The sequence below is a fragment of the Telmatherina bonti genome (genome assembly GCF_933228915.1).
Source record: "Telmatherina bonti genome assembly, chromosome: 19".
Lineage (NCBI taxonomy): Eukaryota > Metazoa > Chordata > Actinopteri > Atheriniformes > Telmatherinidae > Telmatherina > Telmatherina bonti.
Window position 1 is genome coordinate 33,811,626 of NC_136617.1, and position 20,078 is coordinate 33,831,703.

The window sequence follows — 20,078 nt, forward strand, 5'->3', positions numbered from 1 at the left end:
TAGACATGTTGGAGGCGTCATGTGTGACGAATGTTACGCTGGGTTAAACCCAAACAGCATTAACTCAGCCTGTTCATCACATTCTCCAACGCTAACCACTAACAAACTGAATAATAAATAATGTTTTGTTCAGTAACTCTGACGATCATTATTCCACAGAATGACACCTTTCTGGTGAAGCCGACTCCTCCATGGACTGCATCAGGTGCAGTGTTACGATGCTCGGCAGGTATGAGAGCCACATGGGGAAGATGAATGCGTGGAAATGAGGAATGCAAACTGCAGAAAGCAGATTTCTGGGCTTCATTCACTTGTAGAGCATCTGCAGCCGGCTGGTGTGACAGTTGTTCCTGCTGATCTTACTGTCTGCTTGGTAGAAACTGGATGCGTTAGTGAAGGATGGAGGGGTGGGGTGGGGTTCAGAAAGAGGCGCTGGGTACCCTGGGGGGGGGGCCAGCGGCCTGGGGTCAGTGGGGATGATGGCCAGAGGAGGGCTGTGGTTCTGATGGCTGATGGTGGACGCTGTCCTCCTGGACCTCAGCGCCTGCCGCTCAGACAGCTGGTTCCTCAGCTCCGACACGCGCTCTTCTTTCTGAAGAAACACAATCACACCAAACGTTTCTGTTTCACCTCCATAGTTTGCTTCACTTTTTAACTGTCTGGCCAGAAGTGGACAAAACACGTTCAGACAAACTTGTGTTTTAGAGTCACTGTTTTTTTTTACCCGTTTTATTCAAAGCTACTAAATATGCAAATTATTTCCACATGTAACTGCTATTCTGATCACATGACATCACAGTTTTATAAATATATATATGAAGATTTGTTGTTTTGTTTTTAAGATCAATATTTAAATTTTCTACAATTTGTGTCAGGTTTCATATTTACTCCTGTTTCAGTTTTTTACTGGGGAAAACGTCTCTGCACAAAAATATAAATATAAACAACACTTTTGTTTGCTCCCATTTCTCCTGAGCTGCACTCAAACATCTAAAACTTTGTCTTCGCACACAAAAAAACATTCTTTTATATTACTCATTTGTATAAATTTTAATTTATTTCAGACTGAACTGCAACTAAGCCAGAATTCTGGCGCTGACTAAGGCCAGAAAAGGAGGCGGATGAGTCCAGTTCTCACATCTGGACTCTGGTTTCTGCTGAGGAGTGAAGCTCTGATGACGATGATGATGTACAGTCCCTAATAAAATTAGGACCAGTTGAAAAATGGCTAAAATTTACTTTTTGCATATTTGGATCTTAATGAGCTTTTAAGCAAGAAGCAAGAAGGGGGAATTGTGACAAAAAGCACTTTGTAAAAGTAATTGATTGGAAACAACAATTAAACTGAGATAAGCTGTTTTATCAGCTGTTAAAAAGTTTAAGATCAGAGGCTATAAAAGCCAAAATCTGCTCAAAATTCTCACTTTCACACGGTCAGTCCTCCTGATGGCTAAAGCTACAAAGCTTTCTCTTCTGCAACGCGGTCGGATCGTCGAGCTGCATGAGCAAGGTCTCGTGAAGCGCGCCATCGCCGCCGAGGTCGGACGCAGTGAGACAGTCATTCTAAATTTTCTGAAAGATCCTAAACTTTATGGAATAAAAGAAAATAAACAGTTTGTTGTTTTTGTCTGACTCCCCTTCCTGCTTTTGCACATTGCAGCTCTACTTAAAAGCTCATTAAGATCCAAAAAGGCCAATTCCAGTTATTTTTCACCTGGTCTGCACTGAAAAAAATAATCATGGTAAAAATGTAGACTTTATGTATTTTAATTACATGTAAATTTTTCATCCAATTTCATTACATACTTCCAATGAAAATCTTCACATTCCTCACCAGGCTATAAATATATTTATGGCCTTGTTTACACAACAAACTTGACCTTATATTTCATGTTCAGCTCAATGTATTTTTAAGTCATTAGATTTTTAAGTACACTAGGAGGGATTTTTTAATTATTATTCTGTTGGCCAGTCCAGTGGAAATGATAATAAAGTTCTCACGTGATTTTGCCAGTTGGTTTTTAATTTATTAGACAATAAGGGAAATGTTCAGATATACCTCTTTTATGTAATAGTTTAAATAAAGGTTACTTAAAAGATTCCTTTACCTTTAAAAAAAAAAAAAAAATTGGAATGAAAGCATAAACTTTATGTAAATATTTCCCTAAAGATGTACATAAGATATATACATAACTTTTATGTACAAGTTTGCATTGACCTTAATTAAATCTAAATTGACTTTATGCAATTTATTCACATAAACTAAATGCAATTAAAACATTGTTAGGAATGTGAATATTTTTATTGGAAGTATGTAATAAAAATTGGAGGGAAAATTTACATATAATTAAAATACATAAAGTTACATTTTTACCATGATTATTTTTTTGAGTCTGTGTTTGCTGTGGACGTCTGCGTGTATGATGCCTCTGTGACTGTTCTTCTGATCACCTGCAGATCTCTGGGCTTCATTACGAACTAAATGTTGCCTTGACTAAAACATTTAGAAACTTTAAGTGTTGCTAATAGTGTTGATAATACATTAATTGTAGCAGGGGACTTAAATGTTATTCTAGACAAACACAGTTCATCTGGGAAGTATCGAGGTTGGAAATCAGCTGAAATGGTTAAACAATACATGAAGGATTTTGGTCTTTGGCGTTCTCATCACCCGACACTGAGAGAATATAGTTTCTTCTCTGCAGTTCACGGTTCCTATTCTAGATTAGACTACTTCCTAACCAGCAGTTCACTCATAATTGACATATCAGAGATGAAGATCCATCCCATAACCATCAGTGATCATGCACCTGTATCATTAACCTTTAGAAGTAAGAACAGCAAGCCAGCCACGAGAAACTGGAGATTTAATACATCATTACTTAAAGATTCTGAGTTTATCAATTACTTTAAAAGAGAATGTTCCACATATCTGGACAACAATAACAGGGCAGAAACTTCAGCGTGTGTTCTTTGGGAAGCAGGAAAAGCAGTAATGAGAGGGAAAATAATATCCTTTTCTTCCCATAAGAAAAAGAAGGAAACTTTGAGAACATCAGAATTAGAACTCAGAATTAAATCACTAGAGGAAGCTTACCATGTCTCCCCAGAAGAACACACACTGAATGATATTAGAAAAACCAAATTAGAACTTAATGAAATAATAGATAAAAAACACAATTCATGGTGCAAAGACTTCGATTGGACAATTTTGAACATGGCAACAAATCTGGAAAGTTCCTGGCTAACCAACTAAAGGCAAATAAGGAGAAAACAACAATTTCCTCTATAAAAGATTCAGAAGGAAATATCAGCCATGATCCTGACATGATAAACAATACTTTCAAAGAATTTTACAAAACATTGTATAAATCACAAATAAATCCAACACATGAGAATATTGATCAGTTTCTTAGCGATATTAATCTCCCAAAATTAAAACATGAAAATAAAATGGCTCTAGATGCACCCATTTCAGTTCATGAGCTCCATGAAGCTCTCCAGCACATGCCAAGCAATAAAGCACCAGGTCCAGATGGTTATCCAGCTGAATTCTACAAAGAATTCTGGACAACACTGGCTCCAACCTTTTACAGCATGGTATTAGAAATAAAAGAAAAGCAAAAAATACCCTCCAACATGAACTTGGCTAATATTTCGGTCCTATTAAAACCAGGAAAGGACCCTACACTCCCATCCAGTTACCGTCCAATTTCATTAATAAACGTAGATCTCAAAATAATCAGCAAAGCTCTAGCCAGAAGGATAGAGAAAATAACCCCTTCCGTTATTCACGCTGATCAAACAGGCTTTATAAAAGGTAGACATTCCTACACTAACATGCGCAGATTAATTCACATAATAGATTATTCAACTCTACACAATCTGAAGTCCACAGTTATATCTTTAGATGCAGAAAAAGCATTTGACCGTGTAAACTGGAAATTTTTATTTGCAACTTTAAACAAATTTGGGTTCGGGCCATCATTTATTGACAGGATTAAAATATTATACAGCAGCCCAAATGCATGTGTACTAAAGTCTAATGATCAAATCTCTCCAAGCTTCTGCTTACAGAGGGGCACCAGACAAGGCTGCCCACTTTCTCCATCACTCTTTGCCAATTTTATCGAACCCCTGGCAGCTGCCATAAGACAGAATAAAGAAATCAAAGGAATTCGTGCTTAAAAATATAGAACATAAAATAAGTCTTTATGCTGATGACATTTTACTTTTCCTTCAGAACTCACAAACATCTCTTTATCAGACAATCACACTCGTTAATAAATTCTCATCAATATCAGACTACTCTATTAACTGGTCAAAGACTACAGCTATGCCCATTAACTGTGACTTTAAAAATATATCTAACACTATTATACAGTCAGAAAACATTAGGTATTTAGGGAAAATATTTCCTCCAGACTAATTGGTAAAGTTATAATTACGATCAACTAAACAGTAGAGGAGGACCTCTCAAGGTGGAACTGCTTGCCCATATCACTTATGGGGAGAGTTTCCACCGTTAAAATGATGGTTCTACCTAAAGTTAATTATCTCTTTTCAATGATCCCCACCAAACCATCCTCCACTTGGTTTAAATCATTAGACTCCCACTTATCCAAATTTCTCTGGAGAAACAAGCCATCGCATTAGTCTAAAAACTTTACAACAGACCAAAGACAGAGGTGAGTTGGACCTGCCTAATTTCAATCATTACTTTTTATGTAACAGGCTGCAGTGCATCTCCAAGTGGCTCAAACTGTGTTCTCTAGATGAGCCATGGCTAGATGTAGAGCTAGCACTGTGTGAAGACTTAGTCATCTCTGATTTACCATTCATCAGCTCAACTGTTAAATCATACAAGTGTTTGAAAAGCATTAACATCAGCTCCTCTCTGATGGTTTGGTGGGAATTCCTGAAAGTAACCAAGTCTGCACTTATTCCATGTAAGTTCACACCCATCTGGAACAATCCCGACTTCCTGCCAAACAGAAAGATGATAAACTTCCCTCAGTGGAAGAATAAAGGAGTAAATCACTTATATCATAGAAAGTGGAAACTTTCTGCCTTTTGCTGTAATTACTTCACGATATGAAATCAGCAGCACCAAACTTTTGGAATACCACCAACTTAAATCTATTATAGGTAAGAAATACACCCCTGATCAATTAAACTGACAGCTACCTATTAGGATTGCAGAATTCGTAAATCTCAATGCCCCGAAGCTACTATCCAAAACATATAGATTACTAACAAAGCTAGAAGATTCCATCTCTCTCCCAACTTCTAAATGGGAAGCAGACTTATCCAGTTATATTAATCAAAATAAATGGTCACAAATCTGTTCAAACACATTTAAAATTACTAAGAATTCAAACATGCAATTAATACAATTCAAAATTCTACACAGAACTCATTATACGGGACACAGGATGTTCAGGATGGGTCTGTTACACTCACATATCTGTTCACACTGTACTGACAACATGATTGACAGCTACTACCATGCTTTATGGTCTTGCCCACCTGTCCAGAGATTCTGGCTCCAGGTATGTAAAGATCTGTCAGACTGGTTTAAATGTAATATCCCTACAAACCCCAAACTATGCCTACTGGGTCACTTGGGTGAAAATAACATAGGGTTCAACTCTGCAGATCCAATCCTCACTAGCCTGTGCATCGCAAAGAAAACTATCCTTGTGAACTGGAAAAGCAAACAGAATCTTTGTATCCAGCAGTTTAGAAATCTGTTATTAGGTTACATCAGCATAGAGATGATGTTTGCCTCCTCAAAGGATCAATCAGCTGAATTTCATTCCCTCTGGTCCCCTATGATCAGCTCCATCACTTAGTATGGGGTTAAAGTGTGACCTCATCGCACTGGGGGTTGGGGGTCTCTGGGGGCTGTGGGTCGGTGGTGGGCCCCTGAGTGGGGATCTTGCCTGCCTCACCACTGGGGTTGCTCGGTTCCCGGCCCTGGGGGGGGGGCCTTGGGTGGGTCAGCAGTTGGGGTTGCCTTGCGGTGGAGGGGCGAGGCCACTGGCAAAGGCTTGGCCGGCGGGTTCTGGCCCTGTGGCGGGCGGCCGTGCCGCTGCGGGGTGGGCTGGGCGGTGGCCCTGGAGCCCAGGGCCCCCGGGCTGTCCCCTGTCTCTTGGGGGTAGGGGGCGTTGGCCTCCGCCGTGGGGGGCTGGGCTGACTTGGATCTGCTGCTGCAGCGGGGGGCAGGTCCGTACCCTGGTGCCTGGTTGTGGACCCGAGACCAAGACGGTTGGGGATCGGTGTGTGTGTGTGTGTGTGTGTGTGTGTGTGTGTGTGTGTGTGTGTGTGTGTGTGCGTGCGTGTGTGTGTGTGTGTGTGTGTGTGTGTGTGTGTGTGTGTGCGTGCGTGTGTGTGTGCGTGCACGTGTGTGTGTGCGCACGTGTGTGTGTGAGTGTGTGTGTATGTGTACATGTGTGTATGGGGTATGTATGGAGTGTAGGGTAGGGTAGTAGGGTAGGAGTGTGTGTATGAGGGAGTGTGGTGCTGCAAGTGGATGGGGGGGTAGGGGTGCGTGTATAGGGGACTGTGTTTGTGCATGTGGATGAGGGTTAAGGGGGGATGTATGGGGGAGTGTAGTGATACACGGTGATGGGGTAAGCATGTGTGTTGGGGTGCAAGTGTGTATGTAAATGTATGTGAGGGTGCAAGTGTATGAATGCATAGTGGTACATGTGTATGAGGGATAGGAGGATAGAGGGGCACATAGAGGAGTGTTGAGGTGCATGTGGGTGGAGGGATAGTGGTATGTGTGTATGGGGGTGGAGGGGTAGTGGTTATCAAGAGGGTAGGACATAGGTGAGAAAGGTGTTTGTGTGGTAACTTATTGGGGTGTAGGTAAGGAGGGACTCCAGCATGTCTCCGGGTGGGGAGTGTTCTGGGTGGGTGTGGACGGTGGACTGTTGGTCTGGGGTCCCCTTCTTCCGCCCCTCCCCCTCCTTGCCTTCCTGCCGCCCTTTGCATGTGGCTGATCGCTCCTTGGTTGCTGTTGGTGAGGGCTCTGGCTGTTGGGGCGGCTGTTCCTGCTTGTCCTGGCCTCGGCGGCCACCTTCACTCCCACCTTCTAGAGGGAGTCACTTCCCTCTGGTCCTGAATCCCCTTCCCCTTCCCCGCTCTCCACCACACACAGGTAGGGTGTTGGGAGGTGTGCACAGTGTCCTGGGTGGTGAGAGAGGCCATGAAAGGTGGTCTTGATCACTGCACCCGGTACTAGCCCACCTTCCAATTTTAATTACACTTAGTCACCACATCACATAAAACACACTGACAACTCATGGACATCTTTTGGGGGGCAGGCCATGCAGTGTATGGTGGGCGGGGCCGCTAAGGCAGTCCCTTTCCCAACATGGTGGGGTTACTGCCCCTCAGTTTTAATTAGAAACATCACACACTTCACAATTATTAGTGGGGAGGGTGGAAGGGGAGAAGGGGTCCTCTCACGCCCCTATTTCTGGGGCTTCGCTGGGGGGTGCGGTTCAGTAGATCTGGGTCTGGGCTGGCCTGACTGGGGGGAGAACTCTGCTGGCTCTGGGGGTTGCTGGGTCGGCTATGTCTGGGGGATGGCGAGGGGGGCGCTGGGGGTGGTGGGCGGTAGCTGTGGGGGCCCTGATCGGGGCCTTACTGGTTTCTGCTCCCCCAGGGGCGTCTCACACGGGACATGTTGGGAAGGAAAGATGAGGGCGTGAGGGAGCAAATGGATTGTGGATGGAATGTAAGAGAGTAGAGGTGGGCACGTACAGGAGGTAGGGTATGAATGGAGACGGAAAGGTGAGTTGGGGTGCGTGTCTGTAGGGAGGAGTGGATAAGTTGAGGTGTGCTGGGGATATTTGTGGGATGGGGTGTGTGTGCTGATAAATAAGGGAGTGAGTGAACTGGGGGTGAAAAGGGGTGTGTGTGTCGAGGTGTGTAGAGAGGGAGCTTGTGAGGGGTGTTGTGTCATGTGGTGTATGTGTGCATCGGGGAGTATGTGAGTGGGGGAAGGGGGGGAAGGGGGTGTGATATGGAGCGTGTGTAATGGATTGGGCGGGTAGGGTGTGTGTCTCGAGGTAGTATGTGAGTCTGTTGGTGTGTGTGTGTGTATGTGTGGGTGGGTGTGGGTGTGGGTGTGTGTGTGTGTGTGTATGCCTGGGTGTGTGTGTGTTAGGGGGGTCCTGTGCCCCGGGGGCGCGGCTGGTGCACTGGGGTGCGGCCTGGCCTCCGCTCGGCGGCTGTCTGGGGATCCTGGCTCTCCATTGATGTGGGCTGGACCCTCTGCCCACGGGGGGTTGGGGGTTGCCTTCAGGTTCTTGGGGCCCTGGGGCCCGTGCTCTGTCTGCCCTGGACGGCTGGTGACCGGCAGGGCCGGTTCCTGCTGGTCTGGGCCCGCTGGGGCCTGTTCACCCTGACCGCTGGGGACTCCGGCTGGGGCTCCCATCCGCTGCCTCCGGGGTGGGTGTGTGGTGGTTGGATCCTGTGCTTGGGGGTGGCTACCGGTCACATGGGTCTCGGGGTCCTACTGGCCTGCTTCTGGCCTTTGTGTGGGCGGGGTCACATTGGCATGGTCACTCTTCTCTGGACACGTTCCACCCTGTATGTTCTGCATGTGACACAGTCACTGGGTTGTGTGCAGGATTATTCACGAACAGCAGCTTGTTTTCTTTGTCTCCCATTAATATTTAACCTGATAGTTTATGGTGCTCCTGACACTTGATAGTCTAGTTCTCTGCAGGGGGAATAAGAATCTAAGATTGGCCTGTTTGTGTCTATATGTGTGAATATGTAGGTACATGCGTCTATATAGGCAAATTCGTATGAGTGTATATGCGTACGTTTATGCAGATTTCCTTCTTTCTCTCTCTGTTTTTCTCTATCTCTACGAGGTATTTTCTTTCTTTTTCCATTTATCTTTCTGTTGCTCCTATCCTCTCTCGTCTGGTCCAGCAGTAGAAACTCAAAAATTTATACAAAATAAAGAAATAAAATAAAAATCTAGAAAATAAAGGGGTTATTATACCAGTAATTCTCCCCTTGGCAAATTAAATTTGCTCAGCAGAACACAGCATCCAGACAATCATTCTGCTGCTTAAATGCTGGACAAGACAAAAAAAAAAAGAAACTTTAAGTGTTGCTGACCTCCTGAATGATCTTCTGAAGCTCTTTGTTCTCTTTCTCCAGCTGTCTGGATTTCTCCTCGTCGTTGTTGTTGGTGGATGATCCGGTCTTCGTGGTCTCCTGAGCATCCGACTGCCACTCGCCCCGCGTGATCAGGCGCCGCATCTGTGGAACACGTTCACCGATATCGTCACCAGTTCTCATGTTTGTGTTCAGTTTGGGAGCTTGGTTAAGCAGGGAGCATCGTTTCATCAAGAAACAATGAGGAATTCCCCATGGAGGGACAGGAGGGCTCTGGTTTTACCTTGGGGACAAACAGAACCACCAGCGTGATGTAGACAGAGAAGATGATGGCCAAAGAGGCGAAGGCGAAGGAGGCATCCTGCTGGGAGGACAGGATCATGGTGACCGGGGCGGTGATCATACACAACACCTGGGAACACAAACACAACAGTTATTCTCACTGAAAAGTATCTGCAAATACAACATCAAGTTTAAAATGTTCCCAGCAGACCAGCAGAGGTCTGAACGCCATGTGAACACGCCACGCCGAAGATCTGCAGCGTTCCGTCTTCATGTCGGAGTGGCCGATCGGTAGCGCCGGGAAATCCAAACAAAACATTGAATATTGGAAAATTTTGGGATTATTTGGATTATTTTTATTTATTTGAAAATATATATATATTTTTTTGTTTTGTTTTGTTTTTTTTTACAAATAAATAAAATTAATCAGTTCTAAAATTTTAGTCATATTTATTGTTTTTATTGATGTTTTTCGTGTCTTCTTGGGCATTAGCAGCAGAATAATGGTCTGGCTACTGTGGTGTTTTTTTTCTAATTGAAATTAAGAAAAATGTGTTATGTGGTGGCAGTGGGGAAGGTGAGGACCCAAATGCAGAGATCAGGGAAACGGGATGCTGATTTTAGTTGATTTATTTTAACAAAGGATCTCCAGGGACAACAACAAACCAACTAGTGCAACAAAATGATCCAGCAACCAAGGAATGAAACTGAGGGGTATAAATGCACTGAGGACCCAAACAATAAACAGGTGAATGGAATGAACTGAAACAAGACCAGGTGAACTCAATGAACAGAAAATCAATGAAGCTAAACAACAAACAAGGGAACCAAACAGGAAATACTACAAAATAAAACAGGAAACCTAAACCAAGGAAAAAACACAAACCACCACATCATAACAAAATGATGAGCAAAAATATAAGTTTTGTACATTTTTATTTTGTTTTAGTGTAAAAAAAAAAAAAAAAAAAAAAAAAAAATCAGCAATATCAAAGACTCCTGAGAATCAGAATTTAAATCGAATTGGCGCCAAAAAGCACATCGTCACAGCTACAGCTATCAGACACACCGAGCCTTGAGACGGCAGTCCTGTTGTCATGTTACAAACCAGTCAATAAGTTAAATAGCCAAATTATAAGTCTAAGATTTGTCCAGAAAAATGCGATCCAGCTGCAGAAACCAGAATAAAATCCTGCTGGCCGGACAAAGAAGCTCATAAAAGAAAACAAATGAAAATGTATTAAAATGAAAACATGACATTAAAAAAGTAAAAGAACGTTCTGAGGCGATTTGAATGAAGCAAGAGTTGCAGCTTTCCTGCAAGATGTATGAAAAGTAAGAGCAGCTTGGAAACAAGCCTCATGATCTGACCCATCTGAAGTCCGCTTACCAGAAACTCCTGGAAGAGACTCACATATTCCTCCCTGACCTTCAGCAGGACGATGATCTGAAACACACCAGGAAGTTCTCCTTCATAAGACTCCAAAGAAAGGTTTGGAAAGATGAAGTCCAGACTTCAGTCAGACAGAGACGCTGGTGTGTGTGACCTGAAACTGGCTGCTCATGCTGGGAATCCTCCGCTCTGTAAGGAAAAGTCCTCCTGAGATCTGAGAGACCCTCAGCTGGTGGTCCCACACGTTTGATTCCCGCTGCTGCAGCACAGAGGAGCAGCCTTGGATCAGTTTTATCCCTTTAGTTTTTTCCTTTTCAGGATTTATTTGTCTGATAGTAGAATTGGTTTGAAGTGGGAAAAAAGTGGGAAACAGGAACAGGAAGGAGGCGGATCTGTTTTCATAGAAGAAAAATTAAAATCAGGAGAAAATCTGATCACAACTTTATCATCAGTCTGATTTCTGGCTGTCAGGCTGCAGCGTTACGACGTGTTCCTCTTCATCCAACGTGTTCCTCTTCATCCAACATGTTCCTCTTCATCCAACATGTTCCTCTTCATCCAACGTGTTCTTCTTCATCCAACGTGTTCCTCTTCATCCAACATGTTCCTCTTCATCCAACATGTTCCTCTTCATCCAACGTGTTCCTCTTCATCCAACGTGTTGCTCTTCATCCAACTTGTTCCTCTTCATCCAACGTGTTCCTCTTCATCCAACGTGTTCCTCTTCATCCAGCGTGTTCCTCTTCATCCAACGTGTTCTTCCTCATCCAACGTGTTCCTCTTCATCCAACGTGTTCCTCTTCATCCAACGTATTCCTCTTCATCCAACGTATTCCTCTTCATCCAACGTGTTCCTCTTCATCCAACGTGTTCCTCTTCATCCAACATGTTCCTCTTCATCCAACGTGTTCCTCTTCATCCAACATGTTCCTCTTCATCCAACATGTTCCTCTTCATCCAACGTGTTCCTCTTCATCCAACTTGTTCCTCTTCATCCAACTTGTTCCTTTTCATCCAACGTATTCCTCTTCATCCAACGTGTTCTTCTTCATCCAACATGTTCCTCTTCATCCAACGTGTTCCTCTTCATCCAACATGTTCCTCTTCATCCAACATGTTCCTCTTAATCCAACGTGTTCCTCTTCATCCAACGTGTTCCTCTTCATCCAATGTGTTCCTCTTCATCCAACTTGTTCTTCTACATCCAACTTGTTCCTCTTCATTCAACGTGTTCCTCTTCATCCATCTTGTTCTTCCTCATCCAACGTGTTCCTCTTCATCCAACGTGTTCCTCTTCATCCAACGTATTCCTCTTCATCCAACGTGTTCTTCTTCATCCAACGTGTTCCTCTTCATTCAACGTGTTCCTCTTCATCCAACATGTTCCTCTTCATCCAATTTGTTCCTCTTCATCCAACTTGTTCCTCTTCATCCAACGTGTTCCTCTTCATCCAACTTGTTCCTCTTCATCCAACGTGTTCCTCTTCATCCAGTGTGTTCCTCTTCATCCAAAGTATTCTTCTTCATCCAGCGTGTTCCACTTCATCCAAAGTATTCTTCTTCATCCAACTTGTTCCTCTTCATCCAACGTGTTCCTCTTCATCCAACTTGTTCCTCTTCATCCAACGTGTTCCTCTTCATCCAGTGTGTTCCTCTTCATCCAAAGTATTCTTCTTCATCCAGCGTGTTCCACTTCATCCAAAGTATTCTTCTTCATCCAACTTGTTCCTCTTCATCCAACGTGTTCCTCTTCATCCAACTTGTTCCTCTTCATCCAACGTGTTCCTCTTCATCCAGTGTGTTCCTCTTCATCCAAAGTATTCTTCTTCATCCAACTTGTTCCTCTTCATCCAACATGTTCCTCTTCATCCAACGTGTTCCCCTTCATCCAACGTGTTCCTCTTCATCCAACTTGTTCCTTTTCATCCAACGTGTTCCTCTTCATCCAACGTGTTCTTCTTCATCCAACAAGTTCGTCTTCATCCAACTTGTTCCTCTTTATCCAACATGTTCTTCTTCATCCAACATGTTCCTCTTCATCCAACGTGTTCCTCTTCATCCAACGTGTTCCTCTTCATCCAACTTGTTCTTCTTCATCCAACTTGTTCCTCTTCATCCAACGTGTTCCTCTTCATCCATCTTGTTCTTCCTCATCCAACGTGTTCCTCTTCATCCAACGTGTTCCTCTTCATCCAACGTATTCCTCTTCATCCAACGTGTTCCTCTTCATCCAACTTGTTCCTCTTCATCCAGCGTGTTCCTCTTCATCCAACTTGTTCCTCTTCATCCAGCGTGTTCCTCTTCATCCAGCGTGTTCCTCTTCATCCAACGTGTTCTTCTTCATCCAACATGTTCCTCTTCATCCAACGTGTTCTTCCTCATCCAACATGTTCTTTTTCATCCGATGTGTTGCTCTTCATCTAACTTATTCCTCTTCATCTAACGTTTTCCTCTTCATCCAACTTGTTCCTCTTCATCCAATGTATTCCTCTTCATCCAACTTGTTCTTCTTCATCCATCGGTCATTTAGCTGCTTTAGAGCATGCGGCAGAACATTCTAGCACACAGTCATATATTCTGGAATAAAACTGTTCCTTTTCTACCAGGTCAGTCAAACACAGAGAAAGATTTTTTTTTACCATTTAAGTCATTAAGGACAAAAATGTGCTCACATGCACTCAAACTGGCATTTAATGGGTTAAAAACCCGGTAATATGTGATTGTTTTAATCAGGCCTGAATCATAACAGCTAAAAGCTGAAAGAAAATATTCATTCATTCATTTCCCATGCTGCTTAGTCCAGGTGGTCTCAGCTCTGGTACTCGAGGGCTACAACCTGCAGGTTTTCCATGTATCCCTGCTCCAACACACCTGACTGGAACTAATTACTCATCTGCTGAACTTCATTGGCTGTTTTATCCATTTAATGGAAGCAGGTGTGTTGGAGCAGGGATACATAAAAACCTGGAGCACACCGACTTTGGGCGCCCCTGGCGTAGCCCGACCCGGGTTTAGGAAGTTGGAGTCTATCCCAGAGGCAGGGTTTATCTGGGCCGCTCGCCGTCAGTCCATCTGGTAAGTTTTCCTACAAGGTTTTAGCTGTGAGCATTTTAGTCCTTCATCATGTTGTACATACAAAGTTTTGCACAACACAAAAACTAATAATAATAATAATAATAATAATAATAATAATAATAATAATAATAATAATGCAATAATGCAATAATTTCATATAAAATAAGATTTTATTTCCTTTCATGACGACACAATGTAGCATTTAAAGGTTTAAACTTCTGAAAGTCTTTGGTTTTGGTCGTTGAAAGCAGATCTGAAGTTATTTAAGAGATTCATGGAGAAAAAAAATCAGAAAAATCCTGAATCTGTTATATTTTAATTGCAGTTTTTTGGAAGTTGACATTAAATGAAAGTGAAACTTGAGGAGTAAACAGGGAATTAATGTCAACGTACATTCCTCTGTTTGTTTAAGGGAATTTCTTATTGTCTCACTTGGTGAAAGGTCATTGCTGAGCCTTTACATTTCATCACAAACCCGTCGAGAGTTTAGGTGGTTAAAACCGTGTTCACTTTCATGTCCATTCGTCTCCCCTGACAGAGACCCCCCCCACCCCACATTCACAGTTTTGTTCCGTTTCTGTCTTTTCTGCTTTTTTCTACTTTCCCTGACCAGATGCAGACATGGAGGTGCTTCTGTCCAGTTGTGCAACCATTCAGTATGAATAAAAATCTAAAACCAGCGGCGCAGTATCTCTGCAGCTTCTGCTGGAATAAATGCCTGAAAGAGGCGAGAGATGCCTGAACATAAAGCTGCAGACAGGAAACGACTGTTTGCAGAACAAAACAGGAAACAAACAGACATTTTCCTTCCTGTCCTGGTTTGTATTTCTACCCACTCAGCTGCAGTTTCAGGTGGGTCCAACCTACAGTATACGTACGCTGAGTCATAAACCATCTGAAGATGATGTGATTTAAAAGTCATGTTCAGGTTGTGTGGAAGAGAAAATCATTTCCAGTCAGCGGCAGATGCTCCACTGGTCTTTAACTGTCCTGCAGAAGGACAACATAGACATGCAAATATGGTAACTGACTGAGGACATAAACCACAAACTACAAATTAGTTTTGTTGATATTTCTCTCAAAGTTTATATACATTTATTTATGAAAAAATATATAAATATTTCTCGTATACAGGCGGCTGAAATGGGTTTCCTCCGCAGGGTGGCCGGGCTCTCCCTTAGAGATAGGGTGAGGAGCTCAGTCATCCGGGAGGAGATCAGAGTAGAGCCGCTGCTCCTCCGCATCGAGAGGAACCAGTTGAGGTGGCTCGGGCATCTGGTCAGGATGCCTCCTGGACCTCCCTGGTGAGGTGTTCCAGGCACGTCCCTCTGGGAGGAGACCCCGGGGAAGACCCAGGACACGCTGGAGGGATTATATCTCTCGGCTGGCCTGGGAACGCCTCGGGATCCCCCCGCAGAGTTGGCAAATGTGGCTGGGGAGAGGGAAGTCTGGGATTCCCTGCTTAGGCTGCTGCCCCCGCGACCCGACCCCGGATAAGCGGCAAAAGATGGATGGATGGATATAAATATTTCCAATAAAAAGATATATATATATTTACTATTATATATACATATATATATATATATATATATATATATATATATATATATATATATATATATATATATATATATATATATATATATATATATATATATATATAATTATTTAGTATGTACTATATATATTTCGTTCAATAAATAAATAATATACAAATGGTTTCCATGGAATCCTCCGGTAGCAACTGTCGTACGAAAGCAAGGATGAGCAGTTCCACAGATGTCAGACTCCAGTCCTGGAGGGCCGGTATGCTGCAGGTTTTTGTTGTCTCCCTGCTCCAACACATCTGACTGAAATTCATAAACAGTTTGAAAACCTGCAGGATACCGGCCCTCCAGACCGGAAACCTGCAGGATACCGGCCTTCCACAATGGAAACCTGCAGGATACCGGCCCTCCAGACAGGAAACCTGCAGGATACCGGCCCTCCAGGCTGGAAACCTGCAGGATACCGGCCCTCCAGACTGGAAACCTGCAGGATACCGGCCCTCCAGACTGGAAACCTGCAGGATACCGGCCCTCCAGACAGGAAACCTGCAGGATACCGGCTCTCCAGAATGGAAACCTGCAGGATACCGGCCCTCCAGACAGGAAACCTGCAGGATACCGGCCCTCCAGACTGGAAACCTGCAGGATACCGGCCCTCCAGACAGGAAACCTGCAGGATACCGGCCCTCCAGACAGGAAACCTGCAGGATACCGGCCCTCCAGACAGGAAACCTGCAGGATACCGGCCCTCCAGACTGGAAACCTGCAGGATACCGGCCCTCCAGACAGGAAACCTGCAGGATACCGGCCCTTCAGGACTGGAAACCTGCAGGATACCGGCTCTCCAGACAGGAAACCTGCAGGATACCGGCCCTCCAGACAGGAAACCTGCAGGATACCGGCCCTCCACAATGGAAACCTGCAGGATACCGGCCCTCCAGGCTGGAAACCTGCAGGATACCGGCCCTCCACAATGGAAACCTGCAGGATACCGGCCCTCCAGACAGGAAACCTGCAGGATACCGGCCCTCCACAATGGAAACCTGCAGGATACCGGCCCTCCAGACAGGAAACCTGCAGGATACCGGCCCTCCAGGACAGGAAACCTGCAGGATACCGGCCCTCCACAATGGAAACCTGCAGGATACCGGCCCTCCAGACAGGAAACCTGCAGGATACCGGCCCTCCAGACAGGAAACCTGCAGGATACCGGCCCTCCAGACTGGAGTTTAACACCTGAATAACAATCAGAGCCGAGGAGTGAGCGAGTGTGAATGGTTGTTTTCTTTATTTATTCGATAAATGTAGGATAAATATATTATTTACAGTTATCTGGTGACCCCAGTGGGGGTCCCAACCCCCAGTTTTAGACTACTGCTCCACACAACACCATGAAGCAACAACAGTGTGTTCAGTCAGAGCCTTCTTCAGCTGCATCAAAGAGCCGGACAGGAGATGAGCTCTGTCTCAGGAAATGTTTGTAATTTCTTTAACCTTTTAAGGATTAAAGACTTAAAATAGTTTTATTTCCCCGCTCAGTTTCTAAACCTGTAAAAGTGTGAGTTTATAATTGATTAGTAATTCATTTTCTGTTAATAAAAATCATGATAGATGCACAAAGTCTCTATCCTATCCAAAGTATTTCATGTGTTTTTCTCTTTCATGCAGTGACTGTGTTTGCATCAAGAAACTCGACAGCTGCTGCCTCTGGGTTTTCTGGACGTCACAGAACCTCATTGTGTTATCAGGACACACATTCTGCAGACATGACCTCATTCAAACCAACAAAATGGACGTGAGCCAGGTCACGGGGGAAGGCGGAGCGTTATCAGAGGGAAATAAAGGAGGAGAGGAAGAGGATGAAGAGGACGAACCTGCAGGCAGAGGCGCCATATGGGGAGGAAAGTTAGGAGGATTCTACGACTTGATAGGGGCCCAAAAAGATGTATAAACTATATAAGAAAATCATTAAACCTTCATTATAAATAATAAATACTTTTTCCAATGGTTATAATAAAATACAGCAATAATATAAACTGATAAACGTTTTATATTAAAATAACCTAGTTAGATGTATGCACTGTGATTTAACCCTTTATACTCAATAAAATACCTTTAAATAAGAAATATTAATCTAAAATTGTCCTTCTGGTATGAACCAAGACCTCCATTCTGTTGTTACATTAAAGAAAAAAATAGTTTCATGCTGAATATGAAAGGAAACAAAGTGATAAAAAATAGTCACTTGTCCCTTAAAGGGTTAAACACAGCCCCTAGATCTTTATTATTCCCATGAAAAGCTTTTTTTTTATCAGCTTGAAGCAAAAAGAAAAATGTAAAATGTGCGATCCAGTGGTGGGGTCTGTTGTCTTTCATAGGACCCAAAATGTCCTGGCGGTGCCCCTGCCTGCAGGGATGGAGAACATGGAACATATTCTTATGTCTTCTTCTGTCTGCTGGTCTGAAAAGCAGGAACTGTGGTTAGGTTTGATCAATCAGACACGTTGTAGAAGAACAAAATGGAAAGCTCAACAACATTTTCTTCTTCATCCTGCATGTTGTTGGTTGTGCACCAGACACGCTTCAGACACTGACAGCTTGATAACCTCCATCCATCCCTTTAGTCCTGCTGCTGCTGCTGTTGTTGTTGTTGTCATTCATTTACTTACTTATGTAGCAATGTGGATGTTACCTGATGCACTGAGAAGTACCTCGCTCTATTTCTCTAATATATTAATGTATAAATATATGACAATATTGCCGTCTCTAACTTATTTCTCCTTTTTTCCGCAGGTCTTCCTGAATAAGTGCAGTTGTACATGTTGATCTGTCTTTCCTGTCCTCTCCACCCCAACCAGTCGAGGCAGATGGCTGCCCTCCCTGAGCCGGGTTCTGCCGGAGGTTTTCTTCCTGTTAAAGGGGAGTTTTTTCCTTCCCACTGTCGCCTCGTGCAGCTCAGGATGGAGGATTGGATCGATGTCATGACTCGATGCAACCAGTTGGTTTCTATTATAGGATATGTATGAATTGGCTTGAAATGATGTGGATGTAAAGTGTCCTGAGACAACATTGTTGTAAAGTGGCGCTGTACAAATAAAGCTAAATTGAACTGAATTGAATTAATTTGTGTTTTATTTTAAACTGATTATAATCGGCCTACATGGACCATGCATGTAAAAACAACCTGGGACGACTGTGCTGTGAGTTTGTGCTGCATAAATAAAGATTAACTGAACAGAAATGAGCTATCCTCAGGAAAAGATAAGATAGATTTGTTGTAAAACTGAACCAGTTTCCACCTGTCGTTTCATCTCCGTCCTGCTCAGTGGATTTTTATTTCCTGCTCCCAGATCTGTGTTCAAACTGAGTGAAATGACTGCAAACAACAGGCGAGACTCACGGCAACGTTATAGATCGCCATGCCAACAGCTCGGTGGTCGTTGATCTTCTCCGTGGAGACGGACTTGGTCTCGTAGGCCAGGAATATGCCGAGCAGCAGCAGCAGGCCTTTATATCCATACACCACCCCTGCAGACACACAACAAACACATGCTCTGACCACTGAGGACTTCTCCTGTTCTGCTGCCACTCACACCTGACTTTCTCAACGTCCTACAGCTGGACTGATGTGTTCATGCTGTAAAAGCTAGAGAGCAGAGAAAGATTTGGTTTTGCTGTCAGGTGGTGCTGCTACATCCACAGCCCAGCGGGTGGAGAATCAGGAGAAAACCAGACAGGTGGAGATGAAAAAGATCTCGGCTTTTCTAAACATTACCTTTCCTTACATGTCAGTATCAGTTGGGTGGTCTGAGATCCACTCACCCAGCCAGGTGTTCATCTTCTCCGAGCTGCAGTGCTCCAGCAGAGGCTGGACCAAAACATCCAGGTCCCCCTTGGGAGCCTCTCGAGTGAATTTCTGCTGACACAACAACATGAACAGATGAAAAAAGTCACAACTTCACAAAGAAAGCAGCAACTTGACAGGGGATTTATTCATGCTGCAGTTTTAAAGCCCAACCTGGAAGAACCCAGACAGATTTCCAGACAGAATTAGGCCCCAACGACCACCATTGTGTTCGTTGTGTCTGGGGACGTCTGGAGAATGTATTCCTGGTGTCAACGTGTGACCATGGCTGAGTAAATTACAGCATCACGCTCACTATGAACACACCGATCACCTTCAGCTCATCAACGTTTGGCCTGAAACACACTTCCAGTCTGGTTCTATAAACTTCCACTTGGAGGAACTGTTATTTATTTCTTCATTAATGTCTGGCATTTTTCAGCTCTTATGAGCTTTAAGAGTTCAAACCCAAATTTAGGCTTCATGTCTCTAAACACAGGAGCGGGAACGCCGCAGACTTCCTTCTGACTTGACTTATTTTCCACATGAATGTAGAGGATTCAGCACAACAGATGGACTGGGACTGAACTTCATAATGATGACGATGATGATGTTAAATTTAAGCTAAAAGTAAAATCCACTGATTGGATCAGAAACCAACGTTTTATTCACAACTGCACTAAAAATCATCATAAAAACCCAAACATTTGGGATGGATGAGGGAAAAGCAGAAAGAAAACCATCTATTTCCATTCATGCTTCATCTGAGGTAACCGCTCCATCACAG

The 20,078-nt window shown here is 43.6% G+C and overlaps 1 protein-coding gene across 1 annotated transcript in view; it reads right to left on the minus strand.

Annotated features, from left to right (window-relative positions):
• Positions 1-307: 307 nt before the first annotated feature.
• The window catches only part of gabbr1b (gamma-aminobutyric acid (GABA) B receptor, 1b), a gene marked incomplete at both ends in the record, with an annotated part of 71,008 nt that continues 51,237 nt past the window's right edge, over positions 308-20,078 (minus strand). The window contains 5 exons of the mRNA XM_079258384.1: positions 308-592; positions 9,151-9,294; positions 9,434-9,562; positions 18,848-18,975; positions 19,270-19,363. Coding sequence (XP_079114510.1) covers positions 308-592; positions 9,151-9,294; positions 9,434-9,562; positions 18,848-18,975; positions 19,270-19,363 — 780 coding nt within the window. The remainder of the gene's footprint in view (positions 593-9,150; positions 9,295-9,433; positions 9,563-18,847; positions 18,976-19,269; positions 19,364-20,078) is intronic.